Raw genomic sequence first — 23,463 nt, 5'->3', positions numbered from 1 at the left:
TAGCTCTGCAACTCAACAAATACTGTCGCGCGAAACGGTAGGTCCTGGAAGGCGGATTTGGATCTCTATTTATTCTACCTCATTGGTCTTGCCCATCTTGTTAAAATGTTGCTCTTACGTCACAAGACCCAGCTTTATTAGAATATTGTTCGCACGAGCGATTTGCGCGCGCGCTAGAAAAACCTATATTCCTCTGGTGACTGTAGTGCGCGCTCGTAGGCTTGTAAAAGTAAGAAACTGTGACGTAAGAGCAGCACGTTACTTTAGATAAAGAACTATTTAATACGATTTTGCACGCGCTTCCAAAACAAAATTGCAGACTAGCTTTTATACTTCGCAATAAGAAGAATTAAACGAATTAGCCTAGTCTACTGCATCAGCGATAAAAGAAAAACAGAGTGGCTGGTTTGTTCACGACAGAGTGAGCAGACGAATTAAAATTCATCACAAGAGAAAGAGCTAAAGGTTTTCGTCTGGGAATGGTTTGTTGTTGCTAAATAAATTTAAGACTATTGACCTGCCCTAAGATATTCGGAGCTACACTACTAGCAACTTTCTTACATTTAGTTTGAGCAAACGTTTAGCAGTTCTCCGGGCCCTAGACAGAGTCTTTTAATCAGGCCCTAGACAAAGTCTTTTAATCGGGCCCCAATGTAAGATTTTTTTTCTAAAATAACTGTGAGGAAACTATCCTTTAGACACCGGGCCCTTCGAAAGTGTGGGCCTTAGGCAAGTCTTATAATCGGGCCCCAATGTAACATTTATTTATTTTTCTAAAATAACTGTAAGGAAACTAACCTTTAGAGACCAGGCCCTTCGGAAGTGTGGGCCATAGGCAAAGTCTTATAATCGGGCCCCAATGTAACATTAATTTTTTTCCCAAAATAACTGTAAGGAAACTAACCTTTAGAGACCAGGGCCTTCGAAAGTGTGGGCCCTAGGCAATGTCTTTTAATCGGGCCCCAATTTTTATTTATAAAATTACTGCACCTTTAGAATCCGGCCTTAAGCATTCACCTATATTGCATAGTCAGTATGAACATAGGTTTAAATGTAAGTCAAGATATCAGTACTTTGTAATTAGGCTTTGTAGCATGTTAATTCTGGTATATATTTTGTATAAAACAATTGCTCAAAAAGCCCGTAGTTAAATTGAAAATCTGCTGGAGGGAGAGGACTGTGAAATTAACTTTAAGAAAAGGCGACAGGTTAAAAACCAAGTGTGCGCGCTAAATACCACGAAAGGACAAGCTTCTCCCGAAGATTTAGGTTTCCGAAAGTGTTTACCTTTCTCGCGGGGAGTCCGGGGCCCCTTCGTGCTTATCAATTTTCAATGCAACCCGTCCACTCGACGGGGCGAAATCTGTTTCCAGAAAATATGAGTGGATAGGCTCGCGTTTAAGTCCGTAAGAGGAAGGCGTGCCTGTCTCGCGCGACCTATAGGTCGCGTAAACAAGGTGCAAATTTTCAGCAATCAAGTGTCTTCCAGAGTAAACGATAATTAACCCCCAGTTGATCCCATCGCCGCGGGGATACGCGCCGACTTTACTTTCCTAACGGCCTCGTTAAAATCGTCAGGTTAGAAACGCTCGTAGCGCTCGAGTCGGCGAGCTTTCAAAGAGGGGAAAGACGAGAGACGAGATTTTGGCGCGCCAATTTTGTCCCCCAGGAGTCGTCCCTGTCGCCGGCAGCCCTTTCTAGCTAATTGGAAGTGAAATACAACACGGGGTCCACCTTTCCCGGCTCTAACTCCTAAATTGCCAGATGCAGGTACAGATTTTCATCCATTGCAATTATCACCGGCCATCTTAAGCCTACAAAGAAGAGAGAAAGCTAGTGGGGCAGCCTAAACGAGAACCGGCGTCTCAGAGCAAGCCTAGGCTATCCTCCGTTGTTCTAACTCACACTCGCAATTGTCAGTCGGCTTAAGCCTTGTCGCTATTAGCCCGCTGCACTGCGCCGTGATTTCCTTTTTACTACAAAGCTTTCATAAATAAGTCGACAGGTGCGGTGCTTTTGCTTTCTCCAGGGATTTTATCCCCGCGAATGAAGGAAAACTGGTTCCTTATAATCCTGGGTCTATAATACAGGGTGTTTGAATAGGTTATGCAAAAAGCTTAAGGATTTGTAGACGGTGAGTTGAAAAGTATGCCTGTTTTTTTTCCCATTTTCCTACGATAAGTTATAAGAGCGCCAGTTAGCTTCAAAGTGTGATCTACTAGCCATTTAAAGTAGGCTGCAACATGCGCAAAACCAAGCAGCAGGGAAACGCGAACATTGAGGTTTGGATTCGTGTGTTAGGTAAAAAAGGACTTAGTAAACAAATCGAAGTAACCAGCGTAAAAAAGTAAACTTAAACAGTATTTAAAGTCCCTGCTGCTTGTTTTGCGCTGGTTGTAGCCTACTTCCAGGGGCTTGTAGGCCACACTTTGAAGCTCTATGGCGCTCTTTTAATTCAATGTAGGAAAATGGGGAAAAAACTGGCAATCTGGCATACTTCTCAACTCAACCCGTACAACTCCTTCAAATGTTTGCATAACTTTTGAAACACCCTGTATATGTCATTGGGATATTTGTATTTGCCTCGTTTGTACGCGAACCCCAGAACACAATCTTTATTTAAGGACTTTCCTTTTGGAACAAAGCTTCCTAAAATGATTTGGGTCAGTTAGAAAAATGAAGATTTTAATGACCTTTTTTTAAAACCGTTTTATTTTACAATAAATGTTCGATAAATTGTTTCATCAAATGACTCGTAAAAATGAGGTTAGAGCTGGTAAGATCAAGGCTTCTTTCCGCACTGACAAACATAAAAGTTTGGAACGGAAAATATATTAAAGGAAAACAAAGGCTAGTACGTTACCCTTTCCCTTTTTAATAATTCTTAAGAATCTCATCATTCTCGAGGTTCTTAATTACCGGAGGCGTTTTCTAAATAGTTCCTAGTGCTGAGTGCTCGGGGATAGAATGAAAACAATTCCGAGGCAAAATGAATTCCGAAAATAAAAGCTCTCATTCAATAGAAAATCTTTCTTAATAATTTGATCATAAATATCGATGGAATAAAGGATCAAATTTAAGCCTGACAAACTAGGCTTAACAAATATTTTTTAGATAAATTCACGAACCGAAGAACGAATATTGAGCGATGGATATTGATTTATTGATATTTGGAAATACAAATCCTTACACTAATGAATAAATGAACGAATTTTTATTTTCCCATCCATTAGTAGTCTGAAAAGGATACATTTAAAATTATCCTAAATCAGTGAAAAATATTATTTTTCATGCTGAATTTTTCTTGAGTTGCACTTCTGTGTACAATTTTTACATAAAACATCGGTAAAGATAGTGTTAGAAGTTGTTGTTCTGCAATAAATCGACGAGTATTTATTCCATATCCGTCAAAACGTTTAATTTGGTTTAATTCTGGTTTAAAATTTAAGCATTCGATAAATGTTTGTTTCTCTGTCAGCAATTTCCGAATTTGTCAGTTTAATCCGTGAAAGTATATAGAAAATGACTTTAAGAAACCTGTTGATGCTTGGGTGAAATTGGTCTCTGTGAAAAGCAGATCTTCTGGAAATGAAGAGAAAGAGGTCAAATTAGAAATCCCCTTTCTTTTACGCTCATCGAGTTCTATCTCAGCCAGTTGAAGTAGAATCGACACCCGGACGAGATCGCCTTCTAATTGGGGTCAATTTGAAGCCTTGTTGAACCCGAGAAAATCGGCGAATCACTCGCTTCATTTGTCCAGTAATTGCACGACCCTACGTCGAAAACGCCCTTTCGCTGCCATTATCTATACAGTCCGTTCACTAGGGGCGTTCACTTTGTCTTATAATCGACGGGAGAGGCTGCACTGGACACCGCCATCTTTTTCAAAACTTTGTCCGATCCAAGACCAACTTTATAATAAAGATTAAGCAACATTTTAGATGAGGGCGTTCACAAGGGTAACGCCATTAGAGGTCAACTTTTAAATGCATAAAGTATTAACAGATGGCGCCAAGTCTGTAAAGTAAGTAGTTAAAAATGTATATTTTCTAATTATGCTGAACTTTTTTAGAGTTGAATTTCATATACAGCTTCCACATAAAATAGTATTAAAAGGTTATTTTTTCGTAATAAATGTGTATTCCTTTCCCTCCAAAAAAGAGCAAATTGGCGCCATCTGGTATAAATAAAAGCATTAAAATCAAAACTCTAAGGGCTTCCCAATAAATGTTATTTGTTCCCTTTTAAGCAATTGGCGAATCGGTCTCTAGTAGACGATCTGCAAATGACATCTTTAGGCGAAACTTTTTCGTTAGTCTGTTCGGTAAATGTGTCTGGAAATTGCGAGGGAACACCAGGTTCAATAATTGCCCTGACATTTATAGTCTTTTAAAATGTTACAACTGGATTTTTTCACGGCAAAGAATAAGCCTAATATGTCACCATCGAAGACGTAATCAAGTAACATCTTGCCACACTTTTTTCTTTAGCGTCAGTAACTGTCGTAGCAGAATTTAGTACCGTAACATTGAGAGTCTCAGCTCGTGCTTATCATTAAAGATGACGACGTAGTGTCCTACCAGCATCCGTGGCCGGCCCAAAAGCGAGTGTTTCTTAATATATCCGTATGAAAGAGGATAAATATTTCTAAGCCTTTGGAGCAATTATCGTACATCGAAAGATTAAGAGCGACAGAAGAAGAATTTTAAAGAGAGAGAGAGAGAGAGAGAGAGAGAGAGAGAGAGAGAGAGAGAGTATTAGAGCAACCAGACGCGAAAAAGGGTTTTTCTTCGAATCAGACGACGCGTACATCCATCGTCCTTATCGACCTGTAAAGGTCGTATACCCGTATATAATATATAATATTTTCGTCCGATAAATTTCGTCCCTCCCCTTTAGTTAGGCGGGAATCCGCGCATTTTAGGCACGCTCGCGCTACGAGAGTTATCCGAGTGTGAAATTTTCAATTTCTCCCTGTTGGAAGCTCGTCGGGAAATTCAGGGTGGAGGGAGAAGGGGCAAAAGCGTCGGCGCCAAACCGTCCTTGTCGATATATTCATCGAAGAGTGCAAAGAGAAGTGGTAGGTTGTAAAAAAAACTTTTTAGGCCTTGGCTCCTCGCTCTCTCTCTACCATCCATCCATCGTCGCCTCAGGGATGCAACATTAGAAAGAGTTCCCTTCCCCCACTTTTAGACTGAGTGAGGGCAGACTTCGACTTTCGAATGATGCCGTCGCTACTACTAGCTATCTGCCGCTCGGATAGAGATATTTTATAAGCCTCGGGGGATTTCGCTTCCGGTTACGGCCAGGAAATAAGGCCAGAGAGTTTTGGTCTATTTCGAGAGAGTACTTGGTTTTAATGCCAAGTACACTTCAAACTGTATTACAGTTTTATTAACCCTTCGACTCTTAAAAACCTCTCGGCGTTCTTTGTTGAGCTTTTGTCTGATGATTTATTTTAAAGTGCACACACTCTGACGTTAAAAAATATTTTCAAAGTTACGGAATTTAATTGGATTTAGTATAGTGTTGAAAAAAAATAAAATATGGTCGTATTTCTGTAAATGTTTGTACCCGAAACGAAAAAGGAATTGAAAATATGGTCTACTAGCGCCTGTAGAAGCGTTCCAAACGCGATACACCGGTGTTCAGGGTGAAGTAAATTTACAGAGTTTGAACTATTAACGCCATCTGTAGGATTTCCTACAAATGTTTTATATTCTTAGAGATCTAACCTGGAGATTAAAATCATAGACTAAGAAATGGGTTCAACATGTCTGAACACATTTCTGTATGTAGATTTTTAGGCGAAAATATAAAACCACGTAAATTACCCTGGAAACTATACTTAAATTTAATATTTACTGATATAACAGAAGTTGTAGGTCCGCTGAATCCTAACCTATCCAATAATATTTTTTAACGTTATCGGACTTAATTTTAAATAAAATATCTACCACATAAAGCGAAACCAGTGAAAATAGTAAATTGGGCAAATGCCCAACTTCTAGGGTACCGATTTGAAAACTTTATGAAAGGCTATCAATGGCGATGTATGTACATTCGAACGAGATATCATTGACTCTTCTAGCCCTAACCGTTGAAGAGATATGCGCGACACGGCGCCATCAGCGGCATCGGCAACGGCTACACTATACGTGAAACTAATACACACAAATCCTTAGGATTGTGTGTAAAAAGATTCAAAATTCCTCTAAGGGATACAAAAAAAAAAGATGGAGTTTCAACTATTAGGCCTACCTTCCCGAAAATTCATGGCACCGGCACTGCACCGCGAAAGCTTTTAGTTACGTCGCTAAAGCAGTCCCCTTAAATTAAATCATGGTTTTGGCACAATATCTTCCCACAGACTTGAGGGGAATTTTTATAAGCAATATTGAGGAAAAATGCTGTAAAATAGAAACCAACTCAGACGGGCTATAAATGTATAGTTCTTCGGGGTTCCTCCAGAGATAGGATACATTTATCTAAAAAAACCAAACGGGCTAACCCGCGATACTTACAACAGCGACGGAATCCTAAGTAAACAATACACCAGAAGACGCATCCTCGAAGACGTGAGACGGTGAGTACGGCTAGAACGAATGCCAAGTGAATTTCGTTCGAAATTTGTCATTGCATTATAAATGACGCGATAAAGCGAAGAATAGTAAATTGGGTCACAGGCAAAAAGAACAACCGAGGCCCGAGGAAGAAGATGCGCCGCCAGAAGAGAGAGAATTCGGGGCGACTCTCTCATAAATCTTCCTTATTTTGAAGGAGAGAGAGAGTGAGAGGAGAACTAAAAGGGAGAATTTGTCCGTCGAGAGAACGGCGGGAGGGCGGAGTCATTACTCAAGGGGAAGCCACTCGTAGGCGCAGCACGTAGCGCCACCCCGCGCCCCGAATGAAACGCCAGCGGGGACAACAACGAGCGCTGGCCACCGGACATTAAAGTGTCTACCGCCTACCCGGACACATCGGACAAAAAATAAAGAAGAATGTCGATAATAGGTATTTCGGAGCCACGGGGAATCATCGGAACGCACCGCCATTAAAGAAATAGCCCTATCCTATAATGCGTCCAACGTGACCGTGAATTAGATAAATGAAATCGGGGTGACCGCTTTTTCTGACCAACGGCTATTCAAAGTCCTTTCTCGATAGTTTACAATTATCCGTTTCAATTGTATTAGAACCACCCTGTCTGCTACCTCGTCTACAGTAGAGAGCTGCATTATAATAAGAAAATGTACCAGTATCGTTCATTCCAGTTGAAGGTTTTCTCGTTCCCGATCCATTTCCGTTGAAGGTTTTCCCGTTCCCGATCCATTCCCGTTGAAGGTTTTCCCATTCCTGATCCATTTCCGTTGAAGGTTTTCCCATTCCCGATCCATTTCCGTTGAATGTTTTCCCGTTCCCGATCCATTCCCGTTGAAGGTTTTCCCGTTCCCGATCCATTCCCGTTGAAGGTTTTCCCATTCCTGATCCATTTCCGTTGAAGGTTTTCCCATTCCCGATCCATTTCCGTTGAATGTTTTCCCGTTCCCGATCCATTCCCGTTGAAGGTTTTCCCGTTCCTGATCCATTTCCGTTGAAGGTTTTCCCATTCCCGATCCATTTCCGTTGAATGTTTTCCCGTTCCTGATCCATTTCCGTTGAAGGTTTTCCCGTTCCCGATCCATTCCCGTTGAAGGTTTTCCCATTCCTGATCCATTTCCGTTGAAGGTTTTCCCATTCCCGATCCATTTCCGTTGAATGTTTTCCCGTTCCCGATCCATTCCCGTTGAAGGTTTTCCCGTTCCTGATCCATTTCCGTTGAAGGTTTTCCCATTCCCGATCCATTTCCGTTGAATGTTTTCCCGTTCCCAATCCATTCACGTTGAAGGTTTTCCCGTTCCTGATCCATTTCCGTTGAATGTTTTCCCGTTCCCGATCCATTCCCGTTGAAGGTTTTCCCGTTCCCGATCCATTCCCGTTGAAGGTTTTCCTGTTCCTGATCCATTTCCGTTGAAGGTTTTCCCATTCCCGATCCATTTCCGTTGAATGTTTTCCCGTTCCCGATCCATTCCCGTAGTTTTCGTTGTGAGATTTCCATTCCCGTTCAAAATATCTCTCTTCCATCCATTACCGTTCGGTAATTTCTCACTACCACCCGTTTCCGTTTCCATTTAAGAAAAGTAGTCCCATTCCCGTTCCATTACCAAAATTTTGTAATGGAAAAAACTAGAGTAAAAGAGTGGTTTTCTAGTAGTATTACGACTTGTACATCGATTAAAACAAAACCACGAAATGACACAGATTGTTTTAATTTCAAGAAATATATTATTGTTTTTTTACACAAATACTAAATTATGAACTTTCAAAAACGAAATTAAGGGTAAAACCTCGATTTTCCATTTGAAAATTCCCCTTCTTTTCTTCAACATGAAACCGCGCGGCGTTCTACAAAACGCAACTAGTTCGCCCAACGAAACAAAATCCACGTACGAACTACGAAGTTACGAAGGGGAGGACGGTGGGTGAATGCGACTAGCAAGCGCGTCGCAGACTGAGACTCCCGCTATAGCTCGAAATTTCGATGTATTTACAAGTTGGGCAAGCATAAAAAATTTATAGAAAGAACTATTTCTCAGCCAGCCGCTTTCTCGAGTCACTAGAAAGTGAAAAATCCATTCCCATCCATTACCGACCAAAAATTTTTCATTTCCATCCATTCCATTACCGAATATAATTTTTCACTCCCATTACCGACCATTCCCGCGGGAATATGGAAAATACCGTTTCCATGCAGCTCTCTAGTGTACATATGCACATTCACGAGACGGGGCACCAAAATCAGATTTTGACTGTTCTCGGACTAAAAGTGTACGGTTTTTATCTTAAAATGAACTATTTGTCTGTTCCATGGATGATTACTCTGCACCATTAACTATTGGTGTGTTCCAGGCTGCTAGGACTACACTTTTTACTCCTCCTCAAAAGATGTATTCTTGCTTATACAAATGTCGGGTTTCGAGCCGCTATTACAAGATGGAAAATGCAAAGATTAACTCTACAACCTTTTTAAACAGATCATACGTTTTATAATTTTGATTGTTCATTAGGAATTTTCTAGCTGTTGAGTAAATCGTTTTAATAGGCCAAACAAAATCAAATTTAGGATAAATAACATCATTAAAAAACCATTTCTTACCCCAGCTTGAACTCCAGGTTGTAAAATGACGTCATAGAGCTAAACTTCGTACTCTATCTCGAAGTACAAAAACAGTCTAGTTTTCAAATTAAATCCCTCCCAATAAAGTATTTGACTATATATGCTTGCTTTCTTCAAAAAGGAAATCTCATCTTTTTTTTGAAAAGTTGAAAAGAATTTTTAAAATAAAGGGTTCGTGTAACAAAGGCTATAGCGAAACAACAATTAAATCTGCCCATCGAATGTGGGCAAACCCTTCTCACGCAACCCACCGAAGTACCAAAAACGGTTCAATCAAACCACGTCTTCATCTTACCACTTTTTAAAATTTCCCATCGCCTAAACAGTAAACTAAAGACGTCAAAGCAATCTTGGATAGCCTATATACTTACCGATCAATTAAGAATCGAGGAGGGCTACATTTTTCATCCCTCAATTTCGCGATCAAAAGCGGAAGATGAGAGAGAGAGTATATTATCGAATAAACTAGTTTCTAATTATGGACGCAACGATCAACGAGAAGATAGGATGAAAATCTCTAAAAATTGGGGCATTCCCAAGTAGCCCCGAAGTACATAGGAGAAGTGTATAGGAGAGAGAGAGAGAGTTGGGAGCGAAAGCAGTTGTTCGGAAGAACATTCTTTGCCAGTCGAGCGAGCTCTCATCCTATATTCCTACTACTTGAAAAAGAATTAGATGGATGTGACCAGGAAGAGGTTCGACGGAGTAGATGGACCGGGGTGGCGAGTGGGGATGAATTTGAGCTATTGGAACCGAACGAGCGGCGAAGAATTGGGGTGGCTGGGCGGACGGGGGGAATTTTCTGGAGGTTCGAATCCTTAATGGCTCGTGTTACACGCTCTCCTGGAAAAACAGCAACTCGGGCGGAAGCAAATTCCAACCTCTCTCTCTCTCTCTCTCTATCTCTCTCTCTCTCTCATCAGGCTCTCCACTTCTCTTTTCGGAACTTTCGAAAAGTAAGGCCTATATCGAAAGGATATACAGCTAAAGGTGATTAGCTACACCGGATCTGAGGCTTTTTGGGAAAAACAGTGCTACCAGGTTACCAAATTTTTTATTCCTTTCGAATATAGAAGTGCGGTATTAACAGATGGGAAATTTTAAAAATATCATTGAGTCAAATGAACGGAGTGGGTGGGTGTACTTAGGGGGTGGAAGGCAGGGCTAAATTTAAGGAAATTTAAAGGTCTTCAAAACTTATATTTACATGTAGCAAAGATCGGCTTTTAAAGGCTTTTACATTAAAGCATTTTAAAGAAAAGTAATTTAACAGGCTAATCATTCTGGAAAGATTATAACGTATTTTAATTAATAAAGATTAAACTAAAAATATTATAATAATAGGGTCTCTAAATCTATTTTCGTCCTGGGTCGCTGAAGACCTAAGAACGACCCTGAGTGAAGCCAAGTTTTCCTAGTATTATAAATGTTTGACGCATGCTCAGTTAAGGGAAATGAAAAACAGGCGAAGATGTTACGGATGCTACTCTGACGTCATATCTTAGTGATCGAAGACGTCAGCTTAATCTTTCCCTTTGTTGCGAAAAGTAACATCATCTTAGTTATTTTTAAGGACGATAGATGGAGGTTGTGACTTTGTTAAAAGTCTTTTAATGAAGTAAGAAAATATCGAATTTCTAAAGGCAGAATTCTTTAACAAAGCTTTTCGAAGAGTCTTTATATTATTAATTCCTGACTTTACCCTAAGCTTTAGATAACACGACACCGTTTACAAGTATTAAGTATTTTCTAAAACTAAGCCTAATGAAACTTTAAACAATATTCTATTACGTTAAAATCTTGATGAACTTCCATATTTATGATGGAACAACGAATTTTACTTTACTTCCACTAGTTTTAACAGAAGCTTGGGTGATTGGCGCTAGTTACGTTAAAAAGAAAATACAGCGATTTTTCGATTTAGTTCCTATTCCCTTTAAGGATGAAAATATATCAATATTTCATTCTTTGAATTCATCTTTGAATTTATTAAAGAAACGTTTCTAATTAAAACTTAAAGGTTTTTTTTTCCAAATAGATTCTATATTCCAGGGTCAAGGGAAAGACACATTGAATTAATCAAAATTCTTAGAAGTTAAAAGATAGAAATGAAATTGATTTCCGGGTAACGAAAAATTTGAGAAGCTGGTTTAGTTGGTACATAGTTAAAAATCCATCGGATGAATATTTTTGATTGAAATTCCCAATACGCATTAAAAGAAATCCGTGAAAGGGTACATCTCCTATTTCTTTTTCAATTATATTTAAAGAAGATTTTCCCAATGAAATTTCCATATTTTTTATCAAAGAAATCTCTGATCCCTGATCCCTGAATAGGGATGTATTCAATAACACTTCCAAACCGAATGAACAAAGTTTAAAAAATGAAGCAAAAAATGAAAGTAAAAACCTACTTAAAGGTATATGTATATTTTGTTTCGTAAGTGGAAGATTTTAAGCGAATGTGAACAATGGAAATTAAGATTAAAGGATTATTCATTAAGGCTTTGGTATGGAGCGGTAATTAAAGTTTTAGTTAGTCCTATCGCGGGAGTTGCTAAAAGCTATAGTCTAGTGTAACAGACTTGGATTCGAAAAAGGTATGTTAATTTTCCGGAAAAATAAAATGCGGAAAATTTTCCACAAATCGGAAAAATAAAAATTTGAAACATAAATTACCTTTTAAGGGTTTTTAATGTTTTTAACTTTTTATCGATATAAAATGTCTAATATCAGTAAACATACTACAAAACATTAATAGCGTTACATTGTTAATCAGTTTAAACTAGTCTAGAGGTTTAGTTTTACTTTCAGATTCGAAAAAATGAGGCGAAAATACCGCTTTATTTCAATTTGCAAACAATATATTAGACTAATCATGGAATGAAAACTTTTTTTATTTTTTTTCGGAAAAATACGGAAAGTTTTCCGACTTACAACACTAGAAAAATCCAAAGTGTAATCGACTTGGATTCGAAAAAGGATAAAAACAAACACCTAGAAAAGGATGTAAATGAAAGTCGGGAATTGGCGGCCCAAAAGAGCCGCTTTCTTCCGGTACTAAGAGCGCAACTCCGGCGCTCGTCGCTATAAAAGAGACAATGATTCGCGAACGCTCGGAAGTTTGGGACGAAGCGAGAATCAACAGACGCGGAGAAATACGAGAAAAGGGAATTTCAATTTCCTCTAAGTTCCGCTTTGTTTGTCGGCAGTTCGGGGCTGCCAGCGAAAGCGGGAAAAGCGCGTTTTAATCATTGAAATGAAAGGGTTTTACCGATAAGAGGACGGGCCTCGGGGCTCCTTCCGAAACACGTGCTTTCCGCCCGATTCCCCGATACGTCTCGTCAGAATGCGCCACTTTGCACGCGCCTATTTCGCCTTCGAACCGTGGACTGTCCTCGACGTCAGCCGATGGGACACTCAGCCGATGGTCGCGCCCTGATACGTTGCTCTACTAATATTTATACGGTTTATTGTTTCTGGCACTTCGGTAAAATGATACGGACCTAGAATCATTTTGAAGATGAATATACCCGAACTCCTACTTTCGTTTTCCGCGATGACTACTGGCCTAACGAGGAGCTATACCCAACGACTTCGAAATTCAACAAGCTACGCTCACTTACAAACCCCACTTTAACGATCATATCGCGTGTTTTCCGATTTTCTTTCGACGAAATGTTGAAGTTTATCTGGAACAGACGATAAACACGATTAGTATAAATGAACTTGCACCTTTCACGCTATTCAGATTATTGACTCGGTAAGTACCAATACGAAATGTTACTGAAAGCTATTGAACTAGTAATGTACTAAGAAAACGTACACATACCAAAGTTTGGTGATGGTTGGGTCCACCCGATAAACTATAGGCAACCGATATAAACCGATATTTCCGATATGGTTCAATTTTACCGATATTAAACCTCTACCAATATGCCAAACCATATGCCTCTTTTACCGATGTTAAACCTCTACCGATATTCCAAACGATATGCCTATTTTACCGATATTAAACTTCTACCAATATTCCAAACGATATACCTCTTTTACCGATATTAAACGTCTACCAATATGCCAAACGATATGCCTCTTTTACCGATATTAAACCTCTACCAATATTCCAAACGATATGCCTCTTTTACGGATATTAAACGTCTACCAATATGCCAAACTATATATGCCTATTTTAGCGATTTAAACTTCTACCAATATTCCAAACGATATGCCTCTTTTTCCGATGTTAAACCTCTACCAATATGCCAAACTATATATGCCTCTTTTACCGATGTTAAACCTCTACCAATATTCCAAACGATATGCCTCTTTTACCGATATTAAACTTCTTCCATAAGTAACATAGTAACCCTAAGTTTGACACTTATTATCCTCCCAACGAAAAAATTTATAAAGATTATTTTCGAATTTGAAACATAAACGCTTTTCGTTCATATTTATCAGTATCAAATCGGCGATTTTGCCAATGAAGAGTGTAGCTATAGTAACGGGGTTCATATTTTCTAGGCATAAAGGGCTTGCTTTCTGACTTGGGCCTTATGTTGGTGCCTTGAGTATTAGCCTAGCTGATTTTTATTATTCGTCGATTTTCCCAATCACTCTATGAAATCGTTCAGTATCATACTCGCTGAAGTTATGTTAACTATAGTAAAACCCAAATATAAGTACCGATACCAACATCACTTCTATTACAAGTTCTAACTAAGTACTTTAATTTTATTATTGACATTTCGGAGGCTATAAGCACTTAACGTTACGCATCGTGTAGGTTTACAAAGTGGTTTTGAAACGCCGTCAATGCATTCTGTAGTTCCCGCTAAATCGTCTACAGGACTACTTGAATCTACAAACAAATATTGGACCGAAATATATATCGATCGAATTTTAATGGTGAACGTGGTGAGATATTGAAACAGCTAATACAAATAGCTGATTGATGAAGAAGCTAATTATTAAATTAGAAAAAACGCTATTTTATAAGAAAGTCATATATTTTGTACAAAACCTAATATTAAGGTTTTTTAAAAAGTTTTTTAAATCACACCCATGGCAAATAGGGCAATGCCCAGGGGTCCCGCGAATCTAGATGCCCCAAAATGTTGATCCCTGAAAGTGCCCGTTAGTCGGTAGAAACGCGAAACACATTGTTTTGATATAAATATAACCCTGATTACACCAAAATCTATACAACGAAGAAAGTATACACGAATTGATGTATTGGATAAATCTACCTGTAGTCAATTAGAAATTTTCTTTAAAACTTGGCAATTTTACTCTTAATTCCTGCAATTTTTATTAAGTATTCAAATTACTTAAAAAAGGCAATCTTTTAGAGAAGTATTTTGTAGATTCCATGTAAAACAAATTTTTCATTAATTAAGAATTATTAAATAAAACGTTTTGAAAACTCGAGTTATCTTTCGGCGTAAAACAGCGGCTCCGATTTCCTCAGTAAATTAAATATTATAATAGAAACGGATTTAATTAATTACAAAAAAAGCGGTTTAAATTCGGAAAATATTTTGCAAAGTTTGATTTTAATTCCAGAAAGCGTTCGAGAAGGAAACCTCATTAGCATTTATAGCGCCAAGTCTAACACCCTATTCCAGCGGGCCATCTAAATTGGACGCTGGGAATCTAAGGATGGCGCGAATTTAAATAATTTAGGCCGCGTGCTCCCGCGAAGAAGAGTAATGGTGTAGGAGGACGGTAAGATCCCTCTGCGAAAAGAGGTTTACGACCCCACTTAGGCTCCGGCAAATTGGCCCGGAGATTTTATACCGTAGATAAAGGTTATTTTCTTATAAGACTTCCAAATTACCAATGTCTACGTTCCGTATAAGCGCCGGAGAAAATGGAGCATCCGCGGACTTAGAAGGAAACTAAACCAATAGAAAAAGCGACGCGAAAGCCAATATCGGTGGGGATTGCCGAATGCCGTTCGCCTGCCCAACAAACGGACGCGATTCTAAACTAGGACAATAATGTCAAGCCCCCGACAAACCTCTATTTCAGTCCAAGGCCTTACGATACCAGTAAGTTGCTCTGACACTTGGAGGCCACCCTCTTTGCCTTCCAAGACTCTCAACTCTTTTTCGTTTTGCTAGCAAACTCTACAAAACTACTCAAAAAACAGGAATACGTATACATTGTATCAGGAAACTGTATAGGTAAGAACTTGGAATGTCTAAGGAAGATTTTTACAAGCTCGTAGAAACGGGCGTGTCTTAAAGCGAGAAAACTCACGAGAAAAACTCGTGCGCCTCGCTACCCTAATTCGACGAAAACTCGTCATTAAGCCTAGTCATGGTTATTATATTATTAGCTTACCTGATTATCTCTTTTATAACCATACAAATACTTGAAATTAGGTATCACTACGCTTCTTTCGCGAAGAACATTATAATTACTTCAAAATATTAAGTACGATAACAAATTGAGGTTTTTAAATCCATTGTTTTATAAGCCTTTTTTGCGCGGGAAAATCGCCTATTTGTTACCATGACGACGCATTCTTTTCGCGTCAAACCTCGAGCCAATGAATTTGAAATGTCGTGTTACGTTATACACTTGACGTAGTTAAGCCCCGCCTTTTTCTCGACCCGCTTCCGTATCACCATCCCAATGGAACGTTAGACATTCCAAGTGTATACCTCTATAGTTTCCCGATAAAATGCATGTACATAGTCCTATTTGCCCAGAAGGCATGTTACCAGACTTACCAAACAAATGGGATTTTTAGTCAGTCCCATACCTATGAAATGTTTCCCGTTAAACCAATTAAAAATAGTGTATTTGCCTCATTTAATTAACACTGGATTTAAAGAAATAAAAAATATGAACGTGAAAATTCGTTAAACCAGTGCAAAAGCGAGTCAGTAGATTTTTCAGCCAATTTTACAAATAACGAATAAACTTAAACCTGTAATTTTAATTGAACTCGAAAATTAAAATGTTAATTAAATGAAGAGACGCGGTGTCTATTGATTGTAATATTCTATAATTTAGATTCTAAAAACTGTTGGAAAGTCAAATATTTAAGGTAAACTACTTCAAATCAGACGTCTATAGTCTATTTTCGAACAGTCGATTATTAATATAGTTTAACAATGTTTGAAGATGTGTTTATATAGTATTAAAGAGTGTGTTTCAAATAATTGAAATTCGTGCTATGGTATCATAAAGGTATAGTGATGTGGTAGATAAAGCTAAATAATAAATTATTATTAGTTATTCAGGGTTGCCACAAAATTTTCAGATTCGAATTCCCTGACTATTCCCTGTTTTCCCTGACCATTTTAAGATATTTTCCCTGACTTATTAAGGCCAAAATTTTTCTTTTATATTTTACTTTTATCAGAAGTTAATAAATTTAGATGGAATTATATTTCAGTAAAAAGGTTATTGCAATGTTGAAAAAATTAGCCACTCTTTCAAGGAAATAAATGATAATCGTGGAATTTGTCATACATCTAGAGTTAAATTACCTTCAAAAAGTGCCCAGATAAAATTGAATTCCCTGACTTTTCCCTGGATATTTACCAATTCTTAAAATTCCCTGACATTTCCCTGACTTTTTAGGCCCATTTTTAAATTCCCTGACTTTTCCCTGATTTCCCTGTTTTCCCTGACGTGTGGCAATCCTGTTATTTACAAAATTAATTTCAGTAAAAAGGTTATTGCAATGTTGAAAAAATTAGCCACTCTTTCAAGGAAATAAATGATAATCGTGGAATTTGTCATACATCTAGAGTTAAATTACCTTCAAAAAGTGCCCAGATAAAATTGAATTCCCTGACTTTTCCCTGGATATTTACCAATTCTTAAAATTCCCTGACATTTCCCTGACTTTTTAGGCCCATTTTTAAATTCCCTGACTTTTCCCTGATTTCCCTGTTTTCCCTGACGTGTGGCAATCCTGTTATTTACAAAATTAAATTTAAGTCAACATTTATCAGTGACTCGTAGTGACGCAATTTAAATAACGAAATATTGTTTAATAGCTCTAAGTTTCGAGTGTTTGCGTTTTGTTTACATTATTTTCTCTGTTATGAATAATTTAGATGATTTCTCATTTATTTGATTAATTGTTTAATATTATTTACCACTATTTTCCATGATTTACTTCTACTTTCCATGATTTACCACTATACTGTTACTTACCATTATTTACCAAAATACTATTATTTACCAAAATACAGTTATTTGCCATTATTTAGCATAAAACTTTTAATAACCGTTATTTACCATAGTGCTGTTACTTATCATTATTTACCATAGTACTGTTACTTACCATTATTTACCAAAATACTATTATTTACCAAAATACTGTTATTTGCCATTATTTACCAAAATACAGTTATTTGCCATTATTTACCAAAATACTGTTATTTGCCATTATTTACCAAAATACAGTTATTTGCCATTATTTACCAAAATACTGTTATTTGCCATTATTTACCAAAATACTGTTATTTGCCATTATTTACCAAAATACTGTTATTTGCCATTATTTACCAAAGTACTATTATTTACCAAAATATTGTTATTTGCCATTATTTACCAAAATACTGTTATTTGCCATTATTTACCAAAATACTATTATTTACCAAAATACTGTTATTTGCCATTATTTACCAAAACACTGTTATTTGCCATTATTTACCAAAATACTATATTTGCCATTATTTACCAAAATACTGTTATTTGCCATTATTTACCAAAATACTATTATTTACCAAAATACTGTTATTTGCCATTATTTACCAAAATACTGTTATTTGCCATTATTTACCAAAATACTGTTATTTGCCATTATTTACCAAAGTACTATTATTTACCAAAATATTGTTATTTGCCATTATTTACCAAAATACTGTTATTTGCCATTATTTACCAAAATACTATTATTTACCAAAATACTGTTATTTGCCATTATTTACCAAAACACTGTTATTTGCCATTATTTACCAAAATACTATATTTGCCATTATTTACCAAAATACTGTTATTTGCCATTATTTACCAAAATACTATTATTTACCAAAATACTGTTATTTGCCATTATTTACCAAAATACTATTATTTGCCATTATTTACCAAAATACTGTTATTTGCCATTATTTACCAAAGTACTATTATTTACCAAAATACTGTTATTTGCCATTATTTACCAAAATACTATTATTTGCCATTATTTACCAAAATACTGTTATTTGCCATTATTTACCAAAGTACTATTATTTACCAAAATACTGTTATTTGCCATTATTTACCAAAATACTGTTATTTGCCATTATTTACCAAAATACTGTTATTTGCCATTATTTACCAAAATACTGTTATTTGCCATTATTTACCAAAATACTGTCTTTTACCATTATTTACCAATAGAATTCACAATATTAAAAAAAAAATTGGAACAATCTAAAAGGCCTAGAAATTATGGGCATATTTTTCTTAATACTAACGAAAAATTGTTCACTGTTATCTAGTCTTAAGAAAAGTATTGATTAAAGGTAATAAATTATACGATCTATACATCAGTTGCGCTTACTGGCTAAACTCTTTATATTCAACACTTTCTATTTATAGAATGTGAAAAATAAAGTCGTGAAGTATAAACGATCGTCTCGTCTTTCGCTTATTTTCGGCCGAAAATATTTCCATCTGGAGAAATTCAAATATGAAATACGAAAGAGAGTTTACATTAGGTATAAAAACCATTCCCCGAGCCAGCTCGTGAAAAGCAACATTACTTTAGAAGCCACGTATCTCTCGCATTCGGCGAAAGGTGGCGCGCATTATGCAAAATAAAGGCGCATTACCCAGTATTTCTGAATCTCCCAAAACAGGCAGCTTCGTTTCGTTTCTGAGCGATATGAGAGAGAATAGCGGAAGTTTAACTGTGGCCAAAAAGGAGAACGAATAGTGTCGGGAAAGCAATTTCGGACGCAAATAGGGAAAGGGTTGATCTCTTTGTCTCGGAAGAGAAACACAGGCGAGCCAGAAAAGTCTTCCGCGTCTTATATTGGTTTTCGTTATTTCTTTGTTGTCTATTCCAAACAAGGAACGACTAACGAGATGTCGCTCCGAGATACGCGGCGCATTTCATATAGTGTTGCCAGATTGTGGGAAATTTCCCATATTGTGGAAATTTTTGGGGTCCATTTTGGCTCTGTGTAATTTGTTTTCAAAAACGTTGATTTTGTGGCAATCTTCGTGTCTGCGGGTATTTGTCCTAGGTTTTTTAAATTTGACTAAAACTCAAAATTATCTAGAGCTGTGAATTTTCGTGTATCTTGGGATTTAAGAAATAGTCTAAAAGAGGCGCCTGCTAATACTTCAATTAAACAATGTATAGGACTAACAACCAAAATGTTTAAAAATTGTAATTTCAATAAAATTTAATTTTAAAAAGTTAATTTTCCAAAATTTTGAAAATTATCGCATGTTTCTCGATAGTTTTCGTTTTGGGCGGTGCTAAATAGGGGTGTGGTAATTCCTGGGAAATTTACTATCCAACAATGGGAATTTAGGTTTTCAAACATTGGCAACACTGACATACAATTTAAGAAATAGTCTAAAGGAGGCGCCTGCTAATACTTCAATTAAACAATGTATAGGACTAACAACCAAAATGTTTAAAAATTATAATTTCAATAAAATCTAATTTTAAAAAGTTCATTTCCCAAGATTTTGAAAATTATCGCATGTTTTTCGACAGTTTTCGTTGGGGGCGGGGCTAAATAGGGGTGTGGTAATTCGTGGTAAAATTTACTATCCAATAATGGGAATTTAGATTTTCGAACATTGGCAACACTGAATTTTCATACAATACGTACCGTCTACGCGTACCTACTGAAGTTCGAAAGAAGCTAGGAGGACTAATGTTATATTAATTAAATTATCTCCTACAATCGCTTTCTATAGATACATTTGAAAAGGGAGAAGGTCCTTACACGAGAGTAACGACATTAAAGACCAATTTTTATATATCCGAAGTCGTAACAGATGGCACGTAGAAATTTAATTACCTAAAGTGGTGGAAGAAAAATATATTTTTTCGTGTCGAGCAGAATTTTTTGGTAATAGGTTTCATATAAAATAGTTTGAAATAAATGTTTACCACTAAAAATGTTAGCAACAGTGTCCACTCTAAAAATTTCAAATTACAAAAATACTCGAAAAATATAAACAATTTCGCTTTTCATTTTATTCTGGATTTTTCAGGAATTGAATTATCGTATATAGACTAGTTTTTACATAAAACATCGTTTGAAATATTGTTAAACGTTTTTTTGTAGTAAATCAGTATTTATTCCTTCCCCTCATAATGTTTAAATTAGCACCATCTAGTCTAAATTAAAGCATTAAAATCAAACCAAATCTACAAACATATCGCGTCAGCGGTATTCGGAAACAATTGCAGCAGACAAGACAACCCATAGGTTAATATTAAGGGTCATCCATGGATAGTAGATTTTAGAGGATCGGTAAAAAGCCTGGTTTTTAGCCCCCGTAAACCAGTCACACTAAGGGAGTCGTTCAAGGTTATTTGAAAAAAAAAAACAAGTATCGCTAAACGACCTTGCAAGACTCCCTCGGAGTCTCTCGAGCTGATTGATACGCGGGGAGAAATAAAATGCACTGTGGAAGGGTATCGAAAACCTGTCCTCTTCATTTACTGTTCATGGGTCATCCAAATATCAACTGTAGTGACATCTGTAATATATATAAAACTCACACATTATTTAACGTACATTAAATTTATTTTAAATGTCATGTCATTTACTTTAAGATCTCAAAAGATTTAATTATAACATTTTAAAATATTTTAGTAAATAATAATAATAATGTAGTACTTTAAATAGATTCCGCAGCAACCGACTATAAACTCTGGCAGAAGAAATCGCCGTTTTAATTACATCTATGGCGGTGTTTAACCATGGGCAAACTACTATATTACCAGTCCTGTAGGATGTAGTTTGCCCATGGTTTAACTTATAGGGTTATATTATTTTTCTATTGATAGCGTATGTTACCTGACTAAATCCTATTTTACGAACCTTGACTACATCCGACCTATTGCTCATGACACACTAACAAAACCCCCCATACAGATAGCGTTAGTGTTTCAAAACCCTGTAAATTTACTTATCCCTGTACACGGGTGGAAGTCGTTTTTAACACTTCTACAGGCGCTAGCAAATAGTCAAATTGTAGTAGAACAATATATTAACAAAAGTTAGTTAAATTCACAATGCACCATGAATTATTTATTTAAAATTAATAAGCCGATCCCAATCTGTTGTGCGCCTTACAGACAAAAACGTGGCGCCATCTCTAGATTCATTAATTAACTATTAATTAGAAAAGCTCCCGGGACCTCAGTATCTGTCGTTTGTCAAATTCCATTCAACAACTAATCGCGAGAAAGCGGCGAGATGGTAATATTAGATGGATACGTTTTACTTGTTGGAGATTTCGGAGTACGATAAGAAGAGTAGACCTATGACGTCATTTTTCTATGGTGTCGAATAGTTTGAGTCGGTGTAAAAACGTTTAAAATGGCTGACGGTGGTCATTTTAGTAGATACATTCTGGATAAGCGGACGATTTTATCAGTTTACTCTCTTTACACTTCCGTTTCAGTAGGAGTAGAAAGTGTAGCCCCAATACTCCGAGCTTGACGAATAGTTCACGGTGTAGATTTAGTGTAAAAGGTCCCTGAACAAGCTAAAAGAATCCACCTATACACTCTTTTACGAAGTCGGCCATTTCATTACAAGCCTAATTTAAAATAGTACAGGCAAGGGCGCCTGCACGTGCTCATCAGCTCGCGACGTCGCGTGCACTTGACCGCGTGAAGCGGCCTTGCATGCACTATTTGAAATCAGACTTGTAATAAAATTGCAACTCTCACAAATAAGGATATAAAAGAGTGTATTGCAATAGCTCTTTATATAAAATACGAGAGGTCACGTGATTACGTTAGATTCATCGTGCAGTTAAAGTTATAGAGAGCGCGCGCATATTTTTGTTTTTGTCGAGCTCGCGCGAAAACGCACGAGACCCTCTACACTGAAATATTAGGAAGCGCGCGCTCCAAATAATAACACTTTTTATGTATGCGTATATATTATTTTATAGAAAGAGCTATTGCAAAAGTGTCAACTGCTATGACAGGAATTTACTGATGTAGGTTGAGTCTCTAGTATATTTTTACCAGCGAAAGGCGCGCTCATTAGGCCTATGAAAATTATTATATATAATGAGCAAAAACGAAGTGTTAATTTTGACTTCGCGTCCGTTGCAGGGGATGCGCTGTCTGAATTCATTCGCCATTACGAGCCGGTTTTCGTCGAAACGCAGCGGATAACGCAGCAGGCAACTACTTCTTCTTGGCAGCTTCCGGAGCCGCCGCATTCAAGCGAGGAAACCGATAAAAACGGCAGACAAAAAAGATCCGGAAAACTTACTCCAGATATAAGACTTCAATTTACTGCCCATAACCGGTAAGTCATTCCAAAACCATTTCCTATTCAAATTTCACTCTCCAAAAACCGCCTCGTACGCGCAGAAGGAAGGTCCTAACGACTCAAAACTAAGGAAAAACCGGGTCAAACGAGACGCAAAACTAAAAACTTATCCGATTCTACTTGCAAGTCTCTTTATAGGAAAAATATATATCTTCTTACATATTACACACACATACATTATATATACAGGGTGTTTCAAAAGGTTATACAAATATTTTAAGGAGTTGTAGGGGGTGAGTTGAGAAGTATACCTGTTTTTTTTTTCATTTTCCTACGATGAGTTAAAACAACGCCAGAGAGCTTCAAAGTGTGGCTTACTAGCCCCTGGATGTAGGCTGCAACAAGCGCAATACCAAGCAGCAGGGAAATGCGAAAATTACGGTTTGGGTTTGTGTGATAGGTACAAAAGGACTTTGTAAACAAATCGATGTAACCAGCGTAAAAAAGTAAAATTAAACAGTATTTGATGGTTACCTCGATTTGTTTACAAAGTCCATTTTTACCTATCACACGAACCCAAACCATAATGTTCGCATTTCCCTGCTGCTTGGTATTGCGCTTGTTGCAGCCTACATCCAGGGTCTAGTAAGCCACACTTTGAAGCTCTCTGGCGTTGTTTTAACTCATCGTAGGAAAATGGGAAAAAACAGGCATACTTCTCAACTCACCCCTACAACTCCTTAAACT

General features: G+C 37.1%; 1 protein-coding gene across 2 annotated transcripts in view; it reads left to right on the top strand.

Moving 5' to 3' along the window:
- Positions 1–23,463, top strand: part of LOC149922373 (disintegrin and metalloproteinase domain-containing protein 10-like) — a 165,130-nt gene that overhangs the window by 48,864 nt on the left and 92,803 nt on the right. For both annotated transcript variants that reach the window (XM_090163202.1, XM_090163201.1), the window contains exon 2: positions 22,554–22,752. In XM_090163202.1, coding sequence (XP_090019328.1) covers positions 22,554–22,752 — 199 coding nt within the window. The remainder of the gene's footprint in view (positions 1–22,553; positions 22,753–23,463) is intronic.

This window comes from Leiobunum rupestre, chromosome 11, assembly GCF_980474605.1.
Source record: "Leiobunum rupestre chromosome 11, qqLeiRupe1.1.hap1, whole genome shotgun sequence".
Lineage (NCBI taxonomy): Eukaryota > Metazoa > Arthropoda > Arachnida > Opiliones > Sclerosomatidae > Leiobunum > Leiobunum rupestre.
Note: the sequence above shows the minus strand (reverse complement) of the source record. Positions and strands in the feature narration are given on the sequence as shown.